The sequence below is a fragment of the Hemiscyllium ocellatum genome, chromosome 9 (assembly GCF_020745735.1).
Source record: "Hemiscyllium ocellatum isolate sHemOce1 chromosome 9, sHemOce1.pat.X.cur, whole genome shotgun sequence".
NCBI classification, from domain to species: Eukaryota; Metazoa; Chordata; class Chondrichthyes; order Orectolobiformes; family Hemiscylliidae; genus Hemiscyllium; species Hemiscyllium ocellatum.
Genome location: NC_083409.1, coordinates 32,449,453 through 32,466,751, shown reverse-complemented (window position 1 = coordinate 32,466,751; position 17,299 = coordinate 32,449,453). Strand labels below are relative to the sequence as shown.

Genomic DNA, 17,299 nt, shown 5'->3' with positions numbered 1-17,299 from the left:
TGTATGGATCTCCATTGTATGCTCCAGTTTCTTCTCACAGTCAAAGCTGTGCAGTGTAGGTGGGATAACCATGGTAAATGCAGGGTTATTGGGACAGGGTACAGAGCTGAATCTGGGTTGGATGCCCTTCGGAGGGTCAGTGCAGACTTGATGGACCCAATGACCTCTGTTTGCATTCTCGGGATTCAATGATCTTCTAACTGCTGCTTCTTTTACTGTAGGAAGACACTATCAAGGTTACTGCCTCTTTTCCTATTGCACTTTCTCTGCCTTTAGCCTTCTTGCAGGCACCATGACAGCCTCAGGGAATTTAAATTCTCATCTAGAGTGGTGTAGGTCACAGAAACATTGCTTGAGGATGCCTTTGGTTTTCAATGTGAGATTTCTTGTCTCAGCATGGCTCTTTTAAAGCTCTTGCTGTGCAACTGTACATGCATTTTTGACGAGATTGTATTTTAATGTGCACCATATCATGAGCCCGGTAGCCAGTCTTTATTTTCCATGGTGATTGAAGTACAGCTAACACAAAAGACCACATGGGGATGGATAACTTGGGGCATTAATCTGCAAGTGGTAATATTACCAGCTGCATATTAAGGTAGTGGCATCCTTCTCTATTCAAATACATGCGACACAAATAAATAAATGCGTACAGGTAGTTCTGCTAATACATGGTTGTTGCATTCTTGTACGACCCCACACTATATAAAAATCGCGCAATACAGATACACTTAAACTGCTGCCAATGTAATTGCATTATAGCCAACGCACACATTAAAAGGCCGGGGTTTCAAAAATGCGTTCATTACTCACCCACTGGCATTATAGCCAATTCACGTTAACGTTACAGCAGAACTACCTGTACGCTGTCAGTGGCACTCTGCATCTTCTATCCATGACAAGCCCTGACTCACTCCACCCATTTAGCTTGGGAAAGATGAAATGGGATGAGGCTGTCTTCATTTGGATTAAGGAGAATCAGTACCCTCCGAATGCAGCAGTGCCCAGGAAACTTCAAGGTATTGCTTACATCTCACCAACTGATAAAGGCTTAGAGCTTTTATCATCTTCAAATCCAAAGGTCAAGTAAGAGCATTGGTGTTACCGCCTCCTGCTGACAGTCCTTCTTGTCTCCATCACCTCTTCCTCCTTCTCCCTCTTCTGGGAACTTTATCTGTTCTACATGACTTCTGCTCTGTCTTCAATCATGCTCAAAGCCAGAAGGAAGCCTGAGTAGGCTATCACTGCTGACAGAATCCTTTTCATAGGACTGATAAGATGTACTTCATGCTGGCTAACATTGTATTTACTGGTATGAAGTTAAGAATGGGTAGGTTGGAGCTCTAAAATAACAGGTGCTGACATCAAACCAGTATGACATACTGTTTGGCTCATGATCTGTCTCCTCTTCAAGCTTACAATAAAAATTAGATACATATGTGCGCATTCAAACCCTTTTACACATTTGATGTCTGGTACACTTATTATGAACAAGTTTTTTTTATTTTGGTTTCTGAGACATAGCACTGAAAATTTTGCTTTCTAGGGTGAAAGCCACAGTTTTTATGGTTGTTATGACTATGTTCTACATTGTACTGAGTGGCTCATTGTCATAATATACACAAAGAGGGCATTGAATTGAGTGCAATGTTGTACTCTATCACCAACTAACTTGTTAAAAAATTCATTCATGGGATGTGGGCATCACTGACTCATCCAGCATTTATTGCCCATCATACATTGCCTAGAGGGCAATTAACAGCTGTGGATCTGGAGTCACATGTAGGCCAGGCCAGGTCAGGATGGCAGTTTCCTTCCCTAAAGACCATTAGTGAACCAGATAGGTTTCTCCCAATAATCAACAATGGATTTACGATCATCGTTAGAGACTTAATTCCAGATTTTTTAAAATTGAATTCAAATTCCACCATCTGTTATGAGAGGATTCACACTCAGGACCCCAGAACATTATCTGGGTGTCTGGATTCATAATCTAGTGATAATACCACTAGGCCATCGCCTACCCCTGAATGCATCGCTTTTGACAGTGCACTGAAATAATCTGTATAAACTGCAGACATTTTTTCTTGAATAAATCATGCACAGAGATGCAGAAATTGAACATTCTTAATTCAATTGAAAACTACAGGTTTATGACAATGTAAATAATTAATGTTATTGCAATGAAATATTAATTGATGCAATAGCTGCATTAATATATTAGCTCAATCCTGCTTCAGACTTGGTTATTTCTGACTTTCCTGTGTGTAGTGTATGTGTGTGTGTACCCTCTGTCTGTGTGTCAAGCCAGTTCACTCTAAAGCAGTGCTTCTGTGTACTAGTTAGCTAACTGTCTCCAACAGCAGCAAACCTTGTATTTAAATGTCTTTAATTTCTTGTGCTCTTGGTTTCAAGGTGTTTTATAGATATTATCGCAAAAAATGATGTTCAACAAATCAAGAAGATATTTGAAATGGGTTTTAATATGACTTCAAGGAGGTGAGAGGTGGGGGGGGGGGGGGGGGGTGGTGGTGAGCATATCAGTTTAGATCTTACAGCCCAGGCATCAGCTTCCAGTATTGTGATGAGCAGCTCATGGACCAGAGGCCAGAGGAAGGAGACACTCAGGGAAGGTGTTTGGGAGGATTGTAGAGGTGGAGGAGGTTTGTGCAAGTTTGTGCAAGTCTGAACAGAGATAAGCAAAACAGTGAGAATGATAAATGGAAGCATAAATGGTTAAGAGCCACTGACTGTGGATCGGTGAAGTTAGGGGTAATCAGTCAGTAAACTAAAGGATCACTGATTGAAGCACTTTTCCTTGATGTCCAAGTTTACAGATGAGGTAGGCACATTGCATATATCCAACAAGAACCTCTGAAACAAAGTCCCATCATTCCAGGGGACTTGGTGTTGAGGTGATTTAACATGGTCAGCCAGGTGGACCTCATAGAATATGAGTTCCCTGATTGGGGCTATTAATCTGGTCCAATCAGGGAGTGCTGGCTGACAGATATAAAGGGTCAGAAATTCAGTTCACTCTGAGAGCTGGTTCTGAGGGAGCTGGACCAGTGTCAAGTGCTTTGCATGTATAAATACAGGGTGATGGATACCACCATCTGTGGTATTATTTCAGGTACGTGAGTGGAGTTCCTGATCTCAGGTTTACTGAGGAAGAGCAATAAAGGCTGACCAGAATAGCACACAGGAACAAGTTCCAAGGTCACAAAACACTGATGTGGCACTCAATATAGTTGCAGGTGGGATGAGATACAAACAAACATCGATGATGGTTTTGGGGGGTGGAAATTAACAGTTTCTGTGATGAAGTGGATGTTGGGGTGGGAATGCACCTTAGTGAACAGGACTGGTCCACTTGACTCCAATAGATTTGAATAAATTGAAAACAATCCTTCATGAAAGGGGCCATGCCAGCTTGGATGTGGGGAGTGTCTTGAAATTGGGGTGGAGAGATTGAAGTTTAAAAATAAGAGGCCTCCCAACAGATATGAAAAGGATTTGTTTTGCAGAGAGTTATTAGCTTCAACAAGTTGTGCTGGCTTTCTCATTTTGAACATATTCAAGGCTGAGTGAAGTGAGTTTGATCCACACAGAAGTAAAAGGAGCTTCAATCAGAAAATGAAGTCAAAGCCACAGTAAGTTCAGCGATGAACGGCAGAGTGGGTTCAAAGATCTATTCATGCTCCAATGAGCAACCTAATTTTGTTACAGATCTTACTGTGAGTCTAATTTTTATTGGTAACCTGTTGCTATTTTCCAAAAGTGCTTCATTCTCCCAAAGAAATATTTCATCCTTTCAAATAACAAAACTGCAATTGAATTTGATTTTTCCCTCTGTGATTATATGAGCAGACTTGTACTCGGTGACAGGCTGATAATGGCATTTGCTTCTTTTTATTTAGGAAGTAGATTCATACTGCTTTATGGAAGCCAGTTGATTGCGAATGACTGGTTGAATCCGGCTCAGGTGGTGCTCTATCACCAGCAGAACAGCAGTGGTCCCTGGATGATGGAGCTGTGTGGGCGGCGCCTCATTGATCCCTGTGAGCATGAGTGCGATGTGGACACAGGTAAGGGCTTCCCCTTGTCAATGAAGTTCAACACACCGTGACTGAGATTTGCAGGTTGCCATGATCGTTGACAACAAATGAACAGGTTTCTGTACAAATGCATTGAAAATTCTGTAATACACTGGCCGTACTCTGGGAATCTGTGGAGGGATTAATAAGTGGATGAAGAAAAGGGGAACAATTTAAGCTGGTGTAAAAGTTCTTGCAAATGTATTTTCCTCTCCTTTTTGGTGAGCTAAGTTAATGAATTCATTCGTCCATTGAACTAGAAACTGACCTGACCAGATTTGGCCTCAACACTGTAAACTTGCTTTGAATGATAGGGAAGATAAGAGAATGAAATTAGTTGAGAGACAAAGTTTTAGTACATGGGAATAAAATGATTGTTTCTTGTTAGATAGCAGCGACATGTATCCTTTGCCTACAAACTTGGTTGTTAAGGACACAGGGCCAAATCAGTGCCATATTATTTTATTCTGCCTGTTGATGTAATGATTCCAATAAATCACAGACATACTTTTGTACTTCAGTTCTTTTTGTGATTTCAGTGTATTAAAGCTCCCATTGCAACAAACAAAGGAAGTTTTTGACATGCATTTCATTTATTTTATTAAATTATTATCTCAGTGGAATTAACACATGACTCTATTTTGCCATGTATTTAAGATTTAATCTGTTTATCAGAAATCTACAAAAAGACTGTTAATCCTTCTGAGTGAGAAATGTGAGGGAAAGAAAACAAATTAAACATCTGGGATATCCTTTGTTCCTCAAATCTTGTAACTCCAAATAAATGTTACTGCCATTTTCATTCTGGAGAGGGGAATACTCATATTGAATTGGGACCATAAGAACAACATGACATTTTTGTTCTCTATTACTATAATTGCTATATAACTGACTTGTTTTATGTAATTGACTCTGTAGTATTTCTGCAGCAGAAACAAGGATATGCTGTAAGGAATCGGCTGCAATTAAATTTTGAGTCATGAGCATTTCACTTGGTGTCAACTCTGAGGCTGCACCAACATATTCTCATTGAGTTATGATGCGCAATTAAATTGATCGCTCTAAGGTAAGGAGAGTGTGAATACAACAGTAAAGAATAGCTCACTCACTGAGAACTCTGATTGTAATGCAGTGACTTAAATGGCTGCATAGATCATGACATTTCTATAGTATGCAAATATCCAAACTCTGAACTCTCTATCACTATTGAAAATATTTTTGATATAGATTAATTAATGGTGTTCTACATACAACAGATAGCTTACATTATACATTGAGCATCAGCAAATCAATTATGCCAACAGTGCAACCAGCCACTGGGATGGTCAAGAAAGTTGCAATCTGTGAACTCTAATTTTTGGAGCCATTACCTTGCACCATTGACCTATGTTTCATATAGGTTGTGGTCCCTCAATACCGTAGATGTTGGAAATTGTCCTGTTGCCGTCTAAATTATATTAAGGGCTGCCACATTACTGCTGATGGGATAGGTCACTCATCTAATGATGTAGTATGAGTGAACCTGAAGTTTCTTTAATGATAAATGGCTGATTAATTTAGCATGTAGACATCAGGCAATATCGCAGAGTGGTCTGGACAAGTTGAAAGGACTGAATAGCAGAATGTGCAGTACAGGTTATAAGGCAGTCAGATCAAACTTAAAAAGAGATAATCATAGAATTCCAACAGTGTGGAATCAGGCCATTCAGCCCATCAAGTCCACACTGACCCTCTAAAGACCAGTCGATGCAGATCTACCCACGTACCCCCCACCCCTCCCCCAGCCCTATCTCCGTAACCCTGCAATTCCCATGGCTAGCCCACCTAGCTTGCACATCCCTGGACACTAAGGGCAATTTAACTTGGCCAAACCACCTAATCTGCACATCTTTGGACTGGGGTCAAATTGAAGAGGGTGCAGCAAGAGGTGGCTGAAAAAGTCATCTGGGGCAAACCACCAAAGCATTCAACAGGCATCCTCAGGCTCAGCTATAGTTGTCCAGGCCATACCCAGCTTGATGGTAAGAACCTGAAAATCATGATGGCTGCATGGGCCAATGTTGTGCAGAACCAAACAGTGTTTTCAAATGAGACACTTGGTACTACGTCAGTGTGGTCATTGCTATGTATTTAGGCTTGTCAATAGTTCTGTTTCTCTTAAGGTCAATCTTGAAGAGCACTGGTTCAGGCAGCACTCAGGAGTACATCGTGTGGAGCTGTGCCCAGAATGCTGATCAAGCTTGGCTATCGTCTTCGAGTAAATGACCTGAAGCTCGATGTGTGTGTTTAGAGAGCATTGTTTAGGCCCCCTGTATGTCTCCCATCTGCTCACTGATGTTTAAAGAATTTAGGTACAACTGCCATGTGTTCCAGCATAACTCCCTCATGATGTTCTGGCCCCAAAACTGAACAGAACATCATCACAACATAAGAACATCAGACCGTAAGAACTAGGAGCAGGAGTAGGCATCTGGGCCCACGAGCCTGCTCTACCATTCAGTAAGATTATGGTTGATCTTTTTGTGGACTCAGATCTACTTAACCATGGTTTCACTGTATTCATTCATTTATTCTTCCAAATAAAATCTATCTTAGCTTTAAAAATGTTTACTGAAGTAGCGTCAACTACTTCACTAGGCAAGGAATTCCACAGTTTAACAACTCTCTGGGTGAAGAAGTTCCTTCTCAATTCAGTCTGAAATCTGCTCCCTCCAATTTTGAGGCTATGCCCTCTTTTCCTAGTTTCACTTGCCAATGGAAACAACCTCCCTACTTCTATCTTATCTATACCCTTCATAATTTTATATGTTGCTATAAGATTCCCCCTCATTCTTCTAAATTCCAATTATTATATAATCCCAGTCTACTCAGTCTCTCCTCATAAGCCAAATCCCTCAACTCTGGATTCAACCTTGCAATCCTCCCCTGCACCTGCTCCAGTGCCAGTACACCCTTTCTCAAATAACGAGACCAAAACTGCACACGGTACTCCAGGTGTGCCCTCACCAGCACCCTGTAAAGCTGCAACATAACCTCCCTGCTTTTAAACTCAATCCCTTTAGCAATGAAGAACAAACGAACTTCCATTTGCCTTCCTGATTACTTGTAGTACCTGCAGATCAACCTTCTCTGGTTCATGCACAAGGACATCCAGGTCCCTCTGCTTGGCAGCATGCTGCAACTTTCTACCATTCAAGTAATAATCCTTTTTATGTTACTCCTACCAAGATGGATGACCTCACATTTATTAACATTGTATTCCATCTGCCAGACCTTTGCCCACTCACTCAATGCATCTATGTTCCTCTGCAAAGTTTCACAGTCCTCTGCACACTTTGCTCTGCCACTCACCTTAGTGTTAACTGCACGTCATCCCCAACTCCAAACCATCGATATAACTTGTGAATAATTGCGGTCCCAACACCGATCCCAGAGACACACCACTAGTCACTGATTGCCAGCCAGAATAGCACTCATTTATTCCCACTCTTTGTTTTCTGTTAGTCAACCAATCCTCTATCCATGCTAATACTGACACCATGTATCCTTATCTTATGCAGCAGCCTCTTGTGCAGCACCTTGTTGAAGGCCTTTTGGTAATCTAGGTACACCACATCTACTGGGTGCCCTTTGTCAACCTTGCTCATAATGTCTTCATAGAATTCCAAAAGATTTGTTAAGCATAAGCTGCCCTTAATGAACCCTTGCTGTGTTTGCCCAATGGGACCATTCAGTCATAGTGATCGAGATGTACAGAATGGAAACAGACTCTTGGGTCCAATTTGTCCATGCCAACCAGATATTCAAACCTAATCTAGTCCCATTTGCCAGCACTTGGCCCATATCCCTCTAAACCCTTCCTATTCATATACCCATATAAATGCCTTTTAAATGTTACAATTGTACGAGCCTCCACCACTTCCTCTGGCAGTGATGCCCTGCTATTTTTTTTTGGATAATAGACTCAAGCATCTCCCCAACTACAGAGGTTAAGCTAACCAGTCCATAATTCCCCATTTTTTGTCTACCTCTCTTTTTAAACAGTGGCATCACATTTGTTGTTTTCCAGTCTGCTGAGACTGCCCCAGAGTCCAGCGAATTTTGGAAAATTACCACCAGCGCACTTGCTATTTCTCCCGCCTTCCCTTTGAGTACCTTGAGATGTATTCCAACAAGACTAGGAGACTGAACTATCATTAGCTTTCCCAATACTACCTCTTCCGTAATAATGATTGTTTCCAGGTCCTCACCTACCAAACAAAATAGCATCAAATCTAAATATTATGAATCAGACATACCCTTTTGAACTAGGCAAATTATGCTAAATCTGTTGGTTCTGCACAGGGTGAATCAATACAGGCAGTAGAAACATCTTGGTTTAAGACTGACAAAGATCTATAATTAAAATGGACTCGTGAATGAATTGCCGACACTGTGAACTTGGTATCTGTTGCTTTTGAGTAAAATTATTTGGCAACTATTGGTATAAAAGAAGCAAAATAATTATCTGTGCAAAAGTAGTGTATAGGATGCCCTTAATTGAGGATCCTGATATCTGGAATGAAAAGCACTTAACAGCTAAATGCATCCGATGCTAGGAAGTGACTAGTCCATAATCCTATTACCATCTGTACAGGCACTTTTATGAGAATTAAGAACATTTATCTTGTAAAATGCTGCAAAAGTACTTCAGTCAACACCATCAAATTGATTAGACTAAGGCAAGAAAGAGGCTGTGTGTGCTACCCATCTTAAATAAAACATGGACCCAATTACTCTGATTCAGTGAACACCACTTTATAACATTTCTGATTGTTATTATAGAGCAGGAAGTGGCTTGGCATCAGAAAGTCTGGTGAATAAAGCAAAATGGAGTGTCAGCGAACTCATTGATAGCACTAATAATAATAGATGCCTCTGAGCACTCATACAGCATGAAAAGGTTCTCTCTGACATAGAAGAGACCAGTCCATGAAAGACTGATTTTATCACGATGCTGTTCAGTCTCAGTTTGACCAATGCCAAACGGACCAATCCATGAGATTCACTATCATCTTTCTACAAGCCAGTAGGATGGTTAGGATTCCATTGGCTGGCAACTCAGATTTTGGGGCCAGAACTCCTGTTTCTCATTATTAGGATTGCTCTGAACAAGATATAAACTCTCATCCAAAATATTGCAGCGCTTTGCAGCAACAATTATTAAATGACCAATTCAGTCAAATGTAATTATTGATTCATTTCCCCAAACTCTGGAAAGGGCCGTGGTCAGCTGAGTGTGGAAATATCACTTGTACAAGACAAAATGGAAACAAAGTTGAACTTGGTTTTGATCATTATTCAGCTGTGAAATGGATCCAGAATCTAGCAACGTTCATTGTCAATAACACATCAGCAAGAAACGCACAAAGTATCCGGCACCACTTTCCGGGAGAATATTTCAGAGGGTTGACAATAACAGTCCAATCAAATGTCAAGAATGTGGATTTCTTTTTGCCGAGACAGAACCCAATAGGTTTCTTTTCAACACTTTAAGGTGATATTAATGCAATGAAATCAAAAGAGAAAATGCTGGAAAATCTCAGCAGGTCTGGCAGCATCTACAAGGAGAGAAAAGAGCTGACATTTCAAGTCTAACTGACCCTTTGTCAAAGCTTTGACAAAGGGTCAGTTAGACTCGAAACATCAGCTCTTTTCTCTCCTTACAGATGCTGCCAGACCTGCTGAGATTTTCCAGCATTTTCTCTTTTGGTTTCAGATTCCAGCATCCACAGTAATTTCCTTTTATTTTAATGCAATGAAACATGAATTTCCTTTATTGTTTCATAATTTAGCAGGCAGGTGCCACGGGGTTATCACATTTGGAAGTGTTGACATATTCTTGACTTGGCGGCTTGCTTGTTCTGCTGTGTATATCCATCGTCTATGTGGGACTTTATCACTGTCTTGATAATGTGCAGACGAGACACTTTGACACATTCTGCAGAATCTGTCATTACATGTTTAAGAGATTGTGCCGAATTGTACTTTGAAATTCAGGTGAGGAGCATTTGCACTGGATGTTACATTTGAATAGCTTCTGCTGATAGTCCATTCCCAACCTATGGTTTTATTCACAGTACAAAGCTGCAGGTAGGGAGACTCCTTCCTACAATTGAAGGCGTGTTCAAGTGCACAAGGCTAAGAAAGTGCTGATTTTGAAAAGTGTGCATTTGAAAATGGTCCTGTAAAAGCCAAGTCAGTAGTACATGCTACTGATGTCATAGTCTACACACTGTTTATTCTTTTGGTGCATGTCTTCTAAGCTCCTGCTCATGCTTCACCAAAGTGGGACAACCAGTACTAGAAAAGTACAATGCAGTAAAGTGCAGACACTTTGGACACAAGGGTATTACGTAACCAAATTTTGCAACTCTATTGATGAGGGGAATCTTGGTAAATGTTTTTCATCCATTAACTCTTGTACCTTTTTAATATCTATCAACTACGGAATTTGCATATAATGTATTCCATGCGTTAGTATGTTTGAAGAATGTGTGAGCAATATTGAATCTGAAATGACCCTCTAACTTATACATTTAAAAGTTTGCATCTTTGTCAGCAATTAACAGATGGTTCTGATGGTAATTGAAGGTTCTGGGCCTGTATATTTCAGCTCTTGATTAGAAATTGAATATATACTGTGTGCTGGCCTACCCACTACAGGAGTGAGGAAATACTGCATTGTTGTAGTACCTCAGCTAATGCATTAGGCATTGAAGGTGCTATGGCAACAGTCACAGATGAGTTATTTTCATGCCATTATTCATCCCCAATCACTATCAAAAGAGACACCAAAGGAATTGATCATCCAATATGGTGTAATCTTGTGGGATGCTGCTAATGAATTGGCTCTTAGATTTTTCTCCATAACATCAGTTACTCCACTTCAAAAGGTAAATGTATTGAAAGAGGTACTTTGAAATGTTTCTGTGTGAAAGGTGCAACCTAAATTGAAAGATCAAATTATTTTGCTCTTGAAGCAAAAGCAAAAGACAGTCAGCAGCTAGGAAAGGAATCTTAGTTAATATTTCATGTCGTCCCTGCATTAGAATTTGGAGATAATAGCGTATTCTGTGAAAGCATGTTACAGGAATATACACTGTCTAGACCATTGCCATTAATGTCGAGAAGGAAATGTTGTTGAGGCATAAAGGTGATGTTTAAAAAGAAAGACAGTTAGAAGAACGGAACTGCTACGCATTATACACGTGTAATCAGTTGCTGTGTCAACACAGCAAACAATTTCTGAAAATTGATTTTGTTATTTTCACTGGTTGAGAAATGTCAGAAGGGATGGTTTTAAAGAATATGTTTATCATAGATCGAAACATCTATCAGTTTGGGGTCACATGGAGAAGGACTTTCCTGGGTGAAACCTTAAGGTCTTTTTGTGAAGAACCAGGAAGAAAATGGACAGTGGGAAGAAATGGGTTTGACAATGCAAAGAGCATTAGCTGCCCGTGCTTCCTTTAAAATGCTGGTTCAGAAGCCTTGGCTGAGTCTTCATCAAAATAGACTTTCCGAGGGGTCTTACATAGATCTACACCTACCTTGTTGCCTTCCCAGCTACCTTACCCCAGCCCCACCTCCACCTTTCTATTTATCTCTCAGCCCCCTTCTACCACCCCCCCACACCCCTCCACACCCCCCACGTGTGAGCACATGCACACACACACACATTCCTGATGAAGGGCTTATGCTCACACCATCGATTCCCCTGGTCCTCAGATGCTGCCTGACCTGCTGTGCTTTCCCAAGACCACACTCTCGACTCTGACTCTCCAGCATCTGCAATCCTCACTTTCTCCTTTCCAAGGGGTCAGCAAAATGATGAGAGAATAATAAAAAGGTGGACTTGGTGCAAACTTCATGGCGAGAATAGAGGACAGCTCATATCACAGCAAGAATATAATGCATTGAGAAGCAAGCACACAGCCATCTCACTGATAACCAGTTTCCTAGGAGAATTTTTGGAACACTTATTGCATGCATAATTTCCTTTTAATGAATATTATAACATCTTTGGAAGAGGGAATCTGTTATAGCCAATCCATTTTAAAAAGGTGTTCACCCGAAAGAAAGGATTAAGATCATTGCTTTGCATCATTGGTTACATTGTCAACAATGAGCTGTTGATTCATATGAATGTGAGAAATATGAGCAGGAGCAGACCTTTTGACCATTTAAATCTGCTGAGTCACTCATCAAGACCATGACTTATCTGATTGTGGCCTTGGATCTGCTTTATTGCCTGCCTACCCATAATACTTGACTCCATTAGAGACTGAATTCTGTCCAACTCCGCCTTACATATGCTCAATGACCCAACCTCAATAGATGTGAAGCTGGAAAAGCACGGCAGATGAGACAGCATCTGAGGAGCAGCCAAATCCCTTCATCATCCCCCAACAATGCAAAGTCAATGATCCACCCTCTCTGGGAGGGAGGGGAGGGACATTCCAAAACAAATTCCTCCTGATATCCCTCTTAATTGGAGGAGCAAGGGGTTTGTTTTGAAACTATGTGCCCTAGTTCTCAGGGCCTATGCTCTCAAGGCCTCTCAGAATCTTACATGTTCAATAAGATGGCCTCTCTTCCTCTTAGTTGCATTGAGTATGGGCCCAACTTCCTCAATCTTTTCTCTTAAGATAGCTACAGATTTATACACACAAGTTGACATCTCAACAAATTATTGTTTGAAGTATTGCCTAGCAGTTTCATTATTTATTTTAATCTCTATTCAAATGTTCAATGCTGTTGATACAACTGGCACTCTCAAGTATCTACAATGTTCAACAGTAATGCTTCTCAGTTTGCATAAAGTACCTGCAGAGCGTCCGAAATTCATTGCGACGGAGCATGTCTTTTTCAAAGAATAAGACTGAGCTTTAATAACTGGATTGACAGTGTTCCTAATTCAATATATGTGGTGTTTATCTTACCATATCGAAATTAAGGAGTACAAAGACTTCTGGTGAGCCAACCAAAAAAAGACAAATGTACTCAGATCGCATCCACTTACTAAATGTATATCTTCACAGGGTTCAAATGTTCTCCAGAGTCACACTGCAGCAGGGAATGTTTTTACAATTCATTTTCCATTATTATTCTGCAAATGAGCTGTTTCCACTCTTCAGCCAGTGATCGGTGTTATCACTTATGGTTTTGTACCAAATCTTGGCTGAAAGAGTTTTTGATGAACCTGTATTTATTTAAAAGTTGAAGAGTCCATCGAATCATAGAATTCCCACAGTGTGGAAACAGACCCTTTAGCCCAACAAGTCCACACTGACCCTCTGAAGAGCAACCCACCCAGACCCACACCCCCACCCTAAATTTACCCCTGACTGATGCATCTAACCTGCACATCTTTGAATTGTGGGAGGAAACCAGAGCACGCAGAGGAAACTCACACAGACGCGGGGAGAATGTGCAAACTCCACACAGATAGTCACCTGAAGCTGTCCATGCCTGACCCTTTCCTCAATGTTCTTTTAAAATTTGTAGTTTGATTTACTGTCAGCCACATTAAAGTTATGACAGCCACAAAGAAATTTCTGTCTGATGTCCTATTTCAACTGTGGAAAAATAAAAGTGCATTTCACTCATTTGCAATTATTGCTTATATACCTTGTTCTTATAAACATTTTCATTAAAGCTAACAATTTCAAGCACTAGAGTAATTTTCTACAGGTACAGATATCAAAACCATAAAAGAAAACAAAACATATTTTCATAGAACTTTTCCTGTATTATTGAAAACATAATGGAGAACAGTTTCACTGATCAGGCTGACTCAGCAGTATTTGCAAGAGGCAATTAGAACTAGCTTAATTAACTAAGAATGGTACATCACCATCTGAGACAATTATTGACATTCCATCAACAAAAGATTCAGTTCCACAAAGTTATTAACGTGAAGCTATTTACCTGACAAAGTTGACTACAAACTGATGCTATTCCTGTAGGGCAGAAGGAGATTAAATTTATGTAAAACAAAATGAAGGATAAGCTTTTGATGTTACTGTGTCGGTTATTTCATAGATCAATAAGTACATTTTGGCAGCTAAAGAATGTAATTAACTTTGGGGACTTTCTTAATTTGCTACCTTAAAGATTCAGCATTTTAATGGGAGTTGTTTTCAAAACAATGATCAAATCTATCCTTTCAGCATCATCATCTAAAAGCATTCATTCTCTGCCAGTATTTGTCACTTTCTTAAAAGAGAAAATGGGCTGTTAATTCCTATAACTCATTTCAAATTGATCCAAGAATAGTGTTCTTTTAATTGAAGGCTAAAGGAGGATTTAATTATCACGAACATTTAAACGTGTAAACAGCATTAATATAACTATATTTTTTGCCGTGTGATATAAATGTCTCTCTCTGCTACTGTTCGAAAGCTCCAGCTGCTTTGTTCCAAGGCCTCATGAATCTGTAAGTGTGTTGGTTGGCATTAGTTTGGTTGTCCAAAGTTGCTTCTGCTCTTTCCAACTTAATGAAGTACTTTTTGTTCCAAGGTTTAAGAGGTAATCATTACATTCATGAAGCACAACGCCTACCCATCTTCCTTGCACTCAGTTTAGTGCACCAAGCTCTCTCAAAAAATAACGCTGCCTTTATTTTCCAAAGGAGCACTGATAATTTCATTTGAATTTTCTTTCACAATGAGAAGTGATTGATGGGCCTGTTTTATTCAATGAATTATCCACAAACTACATTCCACAGGATTTCTGTTTACTGAGAGAGTTTCTTTTTGGAGTTTGCATGTCCTAATAAGTCTCGAAATTTCCTGGTAACTCAGTATGCATTATTCCCTACCTGTGTGCTGGTGTTAAGTAGGCAGATGAATAAACAATGGTAGTTAAATTAACATCAAGCGATGTCATATTTGCAGAACTCTGGCACCCCCACTGCCTCATTATATACAAGTTCAACAATGACATCTTTGAATACCCCTCAATATGATCTTCATGGCCCACTGTCTTTTTTTTAATTGCTAGGTCATTATTGTGAGATACGACCAAACGTTGAATTTAAAGTGTCTCTTCAAGAACAATTTTGGAATTCCAGTTGGTGTTTGAAACTAAAGCCACTGATAGATTAGAATGCGAGGTGTACTTGCTGAGTATGAAACCGAAGTGCACTCTGACAATAAAAAGTTTATATTTTCAATGGAATTCAAGATCCAGTTCAGTAGACAGTATAAAATCAAAGTACATAGTTTAGAAGCAAGTTTATTTTTATTTTACTTATGGGACATAAGCATTCCTGCCAACGCTGGCACATCCTTAGTTGCCCTTGAGAAGTTGGTGGTGATCTGCCTTCTTGAACTACTGCAGTCAGTTTGCTTTAGGTAGACTCGCATTGCCGAGCGTCAGTGAAAGAACAACAATGTCTTTCCAAGTCAGGATGGTGAATGGCTTGCAGGGGAGCTTGTAAGTGGTGATTTTCCTATGTATTTGCTGGCCTTGTCTTCCAGATGGTAACGAGTGTGGGGTGGGAAGGTATTGCCTAAGAAGCTGATGTAAATTTCTGCAGGGCATCCTGTAGATGGTTCATGCTGCTGCTACTGAACTTAGTAGTGGAAAGAGTGCATGTTTGTGGATGTAATGACAAACGAATAAGATGTTTTGTTCTAGCTAATGTCAAGTTCTTGAGTGAAGCTGCACATATCCAAGTGAGTAGGGAGTATTTCATCACACTCCTGACTTGTGCTTTGAAGATGGTTGATAAGCTTTGGAACTCAGGAGGTGACTGCAGGTCGAACGGCAGTTTGCTGGTCTTTGTTCTTCTCTTATACCATCCTACTTACGTGGCTAGTCCAGTCAATTTCAGTCAAAATCAGTGGTAATTCCCAGGATGTTGTTGACAACACCATTGAAAGTCAAAGGGTGACTCTGTCTTGTTAGAAGAGAGTATTGCCTTTCATTTGTGTGATGCAAGTGTTACATACACATAAATTGGAGATGTAAAATTTATATCTGATTGGAAGCAAATAAATTTGTGTTGTGCAAAAACAGAATTGTTGTGAAATGCAGAAAGCCATTCAAGTGGGGGGAGAGGAGAGAAATGTTGTAATTGGGAATAGTATAATAAGAGGCACATACACTGTTCTCTGTGACCAGGATTGAGAGTCCTGAAGGTTGTGTTTCCTTTCTTCTGTTCGGTTTCAGGATATCTCATCTGGGCTGCAGAGGACCTTGGAGTGGGAGGGCAAAGATCCAGTGGTCGCCATCCACGTAGGTACCAATGACATGGATAAAACTAGGGCAGAGGTTTTGCTAAGGGAGTGTGAGCAGCTGGGAACTAAATTGAAAAGTAGAACCAAAAAGGTAATAATCTCTGGATTACCACCTGATCAAAGTTTGGGAGAAGATTTGTAGCTCGGGTGCTCGTTGTTGTGGTTCTGTACGCCAAGCTGGGAGTTTGTGTTGCAAACGTTTCGTCCCCTTTCTAGGTGACATCCTCAGTGCTTGGGAGCCTCCTGTGAACCGCTTCTGTGATGTTTCCTCCGGCATTTATAGTGGCTTGTCTCTGCTGCTTCCGGTAGTCAGTTGCTGTCCGCTGCAGTAGCCGGTATATTGGGTCCAGGTCGATGTGTTTGTTGATAGAATCTGTGGATGAGTGCCATGCCTCTAGGAATTCCCTGGCTGTTCTCTGTTTGGCTTGCCCTATAATAGTAGTGTTGTCCCAATCGAATTCAGGTTGTTTGTCATCTGCGTGTGTGGCTACTAAGGATAGCTGGTCGTGTCGTTTCGTGGCTAGTTGGTGTTCATGGATGCGGGTTGTTAGCTGTCTTCCTGTTTGTCCTATGTAGTGTTTTGTGCAGTCCTTGCATGGGATTTTGTACACTACATTGGTTTTGCCACCTGAGCCATGAGCTATTTGGCACAGGGTCACGAAGATTAAGCAGGTAAATGTGTGGCTCAAGAATTGATGTGGGAGAAACGGGTTAGAATTCATGGGACTTTGGCACCAGTACTGGGGAAGAAGGGATGTGTTGCGATGAGACAGTTTTCACCTGAACCATGCTGGGACCAGAGTCCCAGCAAATCGCACAACTAGGGCTGTAGACATGGCTTGAAACTAAATGGTGTAGGTTGTGGGGGGGGGGGGGGGGTGTGGTGTGGTGATGTGGTTCAGTTATAGAGAAAAT

General features: G+C 40.6%; 1 protein-coding gene across 1 annotated transcript in view; it reads left to right on the top strand.

Annotated features, from left to right (window-relative positions):
• Positions 1-17,299, top strand: part of astn1 (astrotactin 1) — a 2,216,244-nt gene that overhangs the window by 901,364 nt on the left and 1,297,581 nt on the right. The window contains exon 7 of the mRNA XM_060829548.1: positions 3,921-4,088. Coding sequence (XP_060685531.1) covers positions 3,921-4,088 — 168 coding nt within the window. The remainder of the gene's footprint in view (positions 1-3,920; positions 4,089-17,299) is intronic.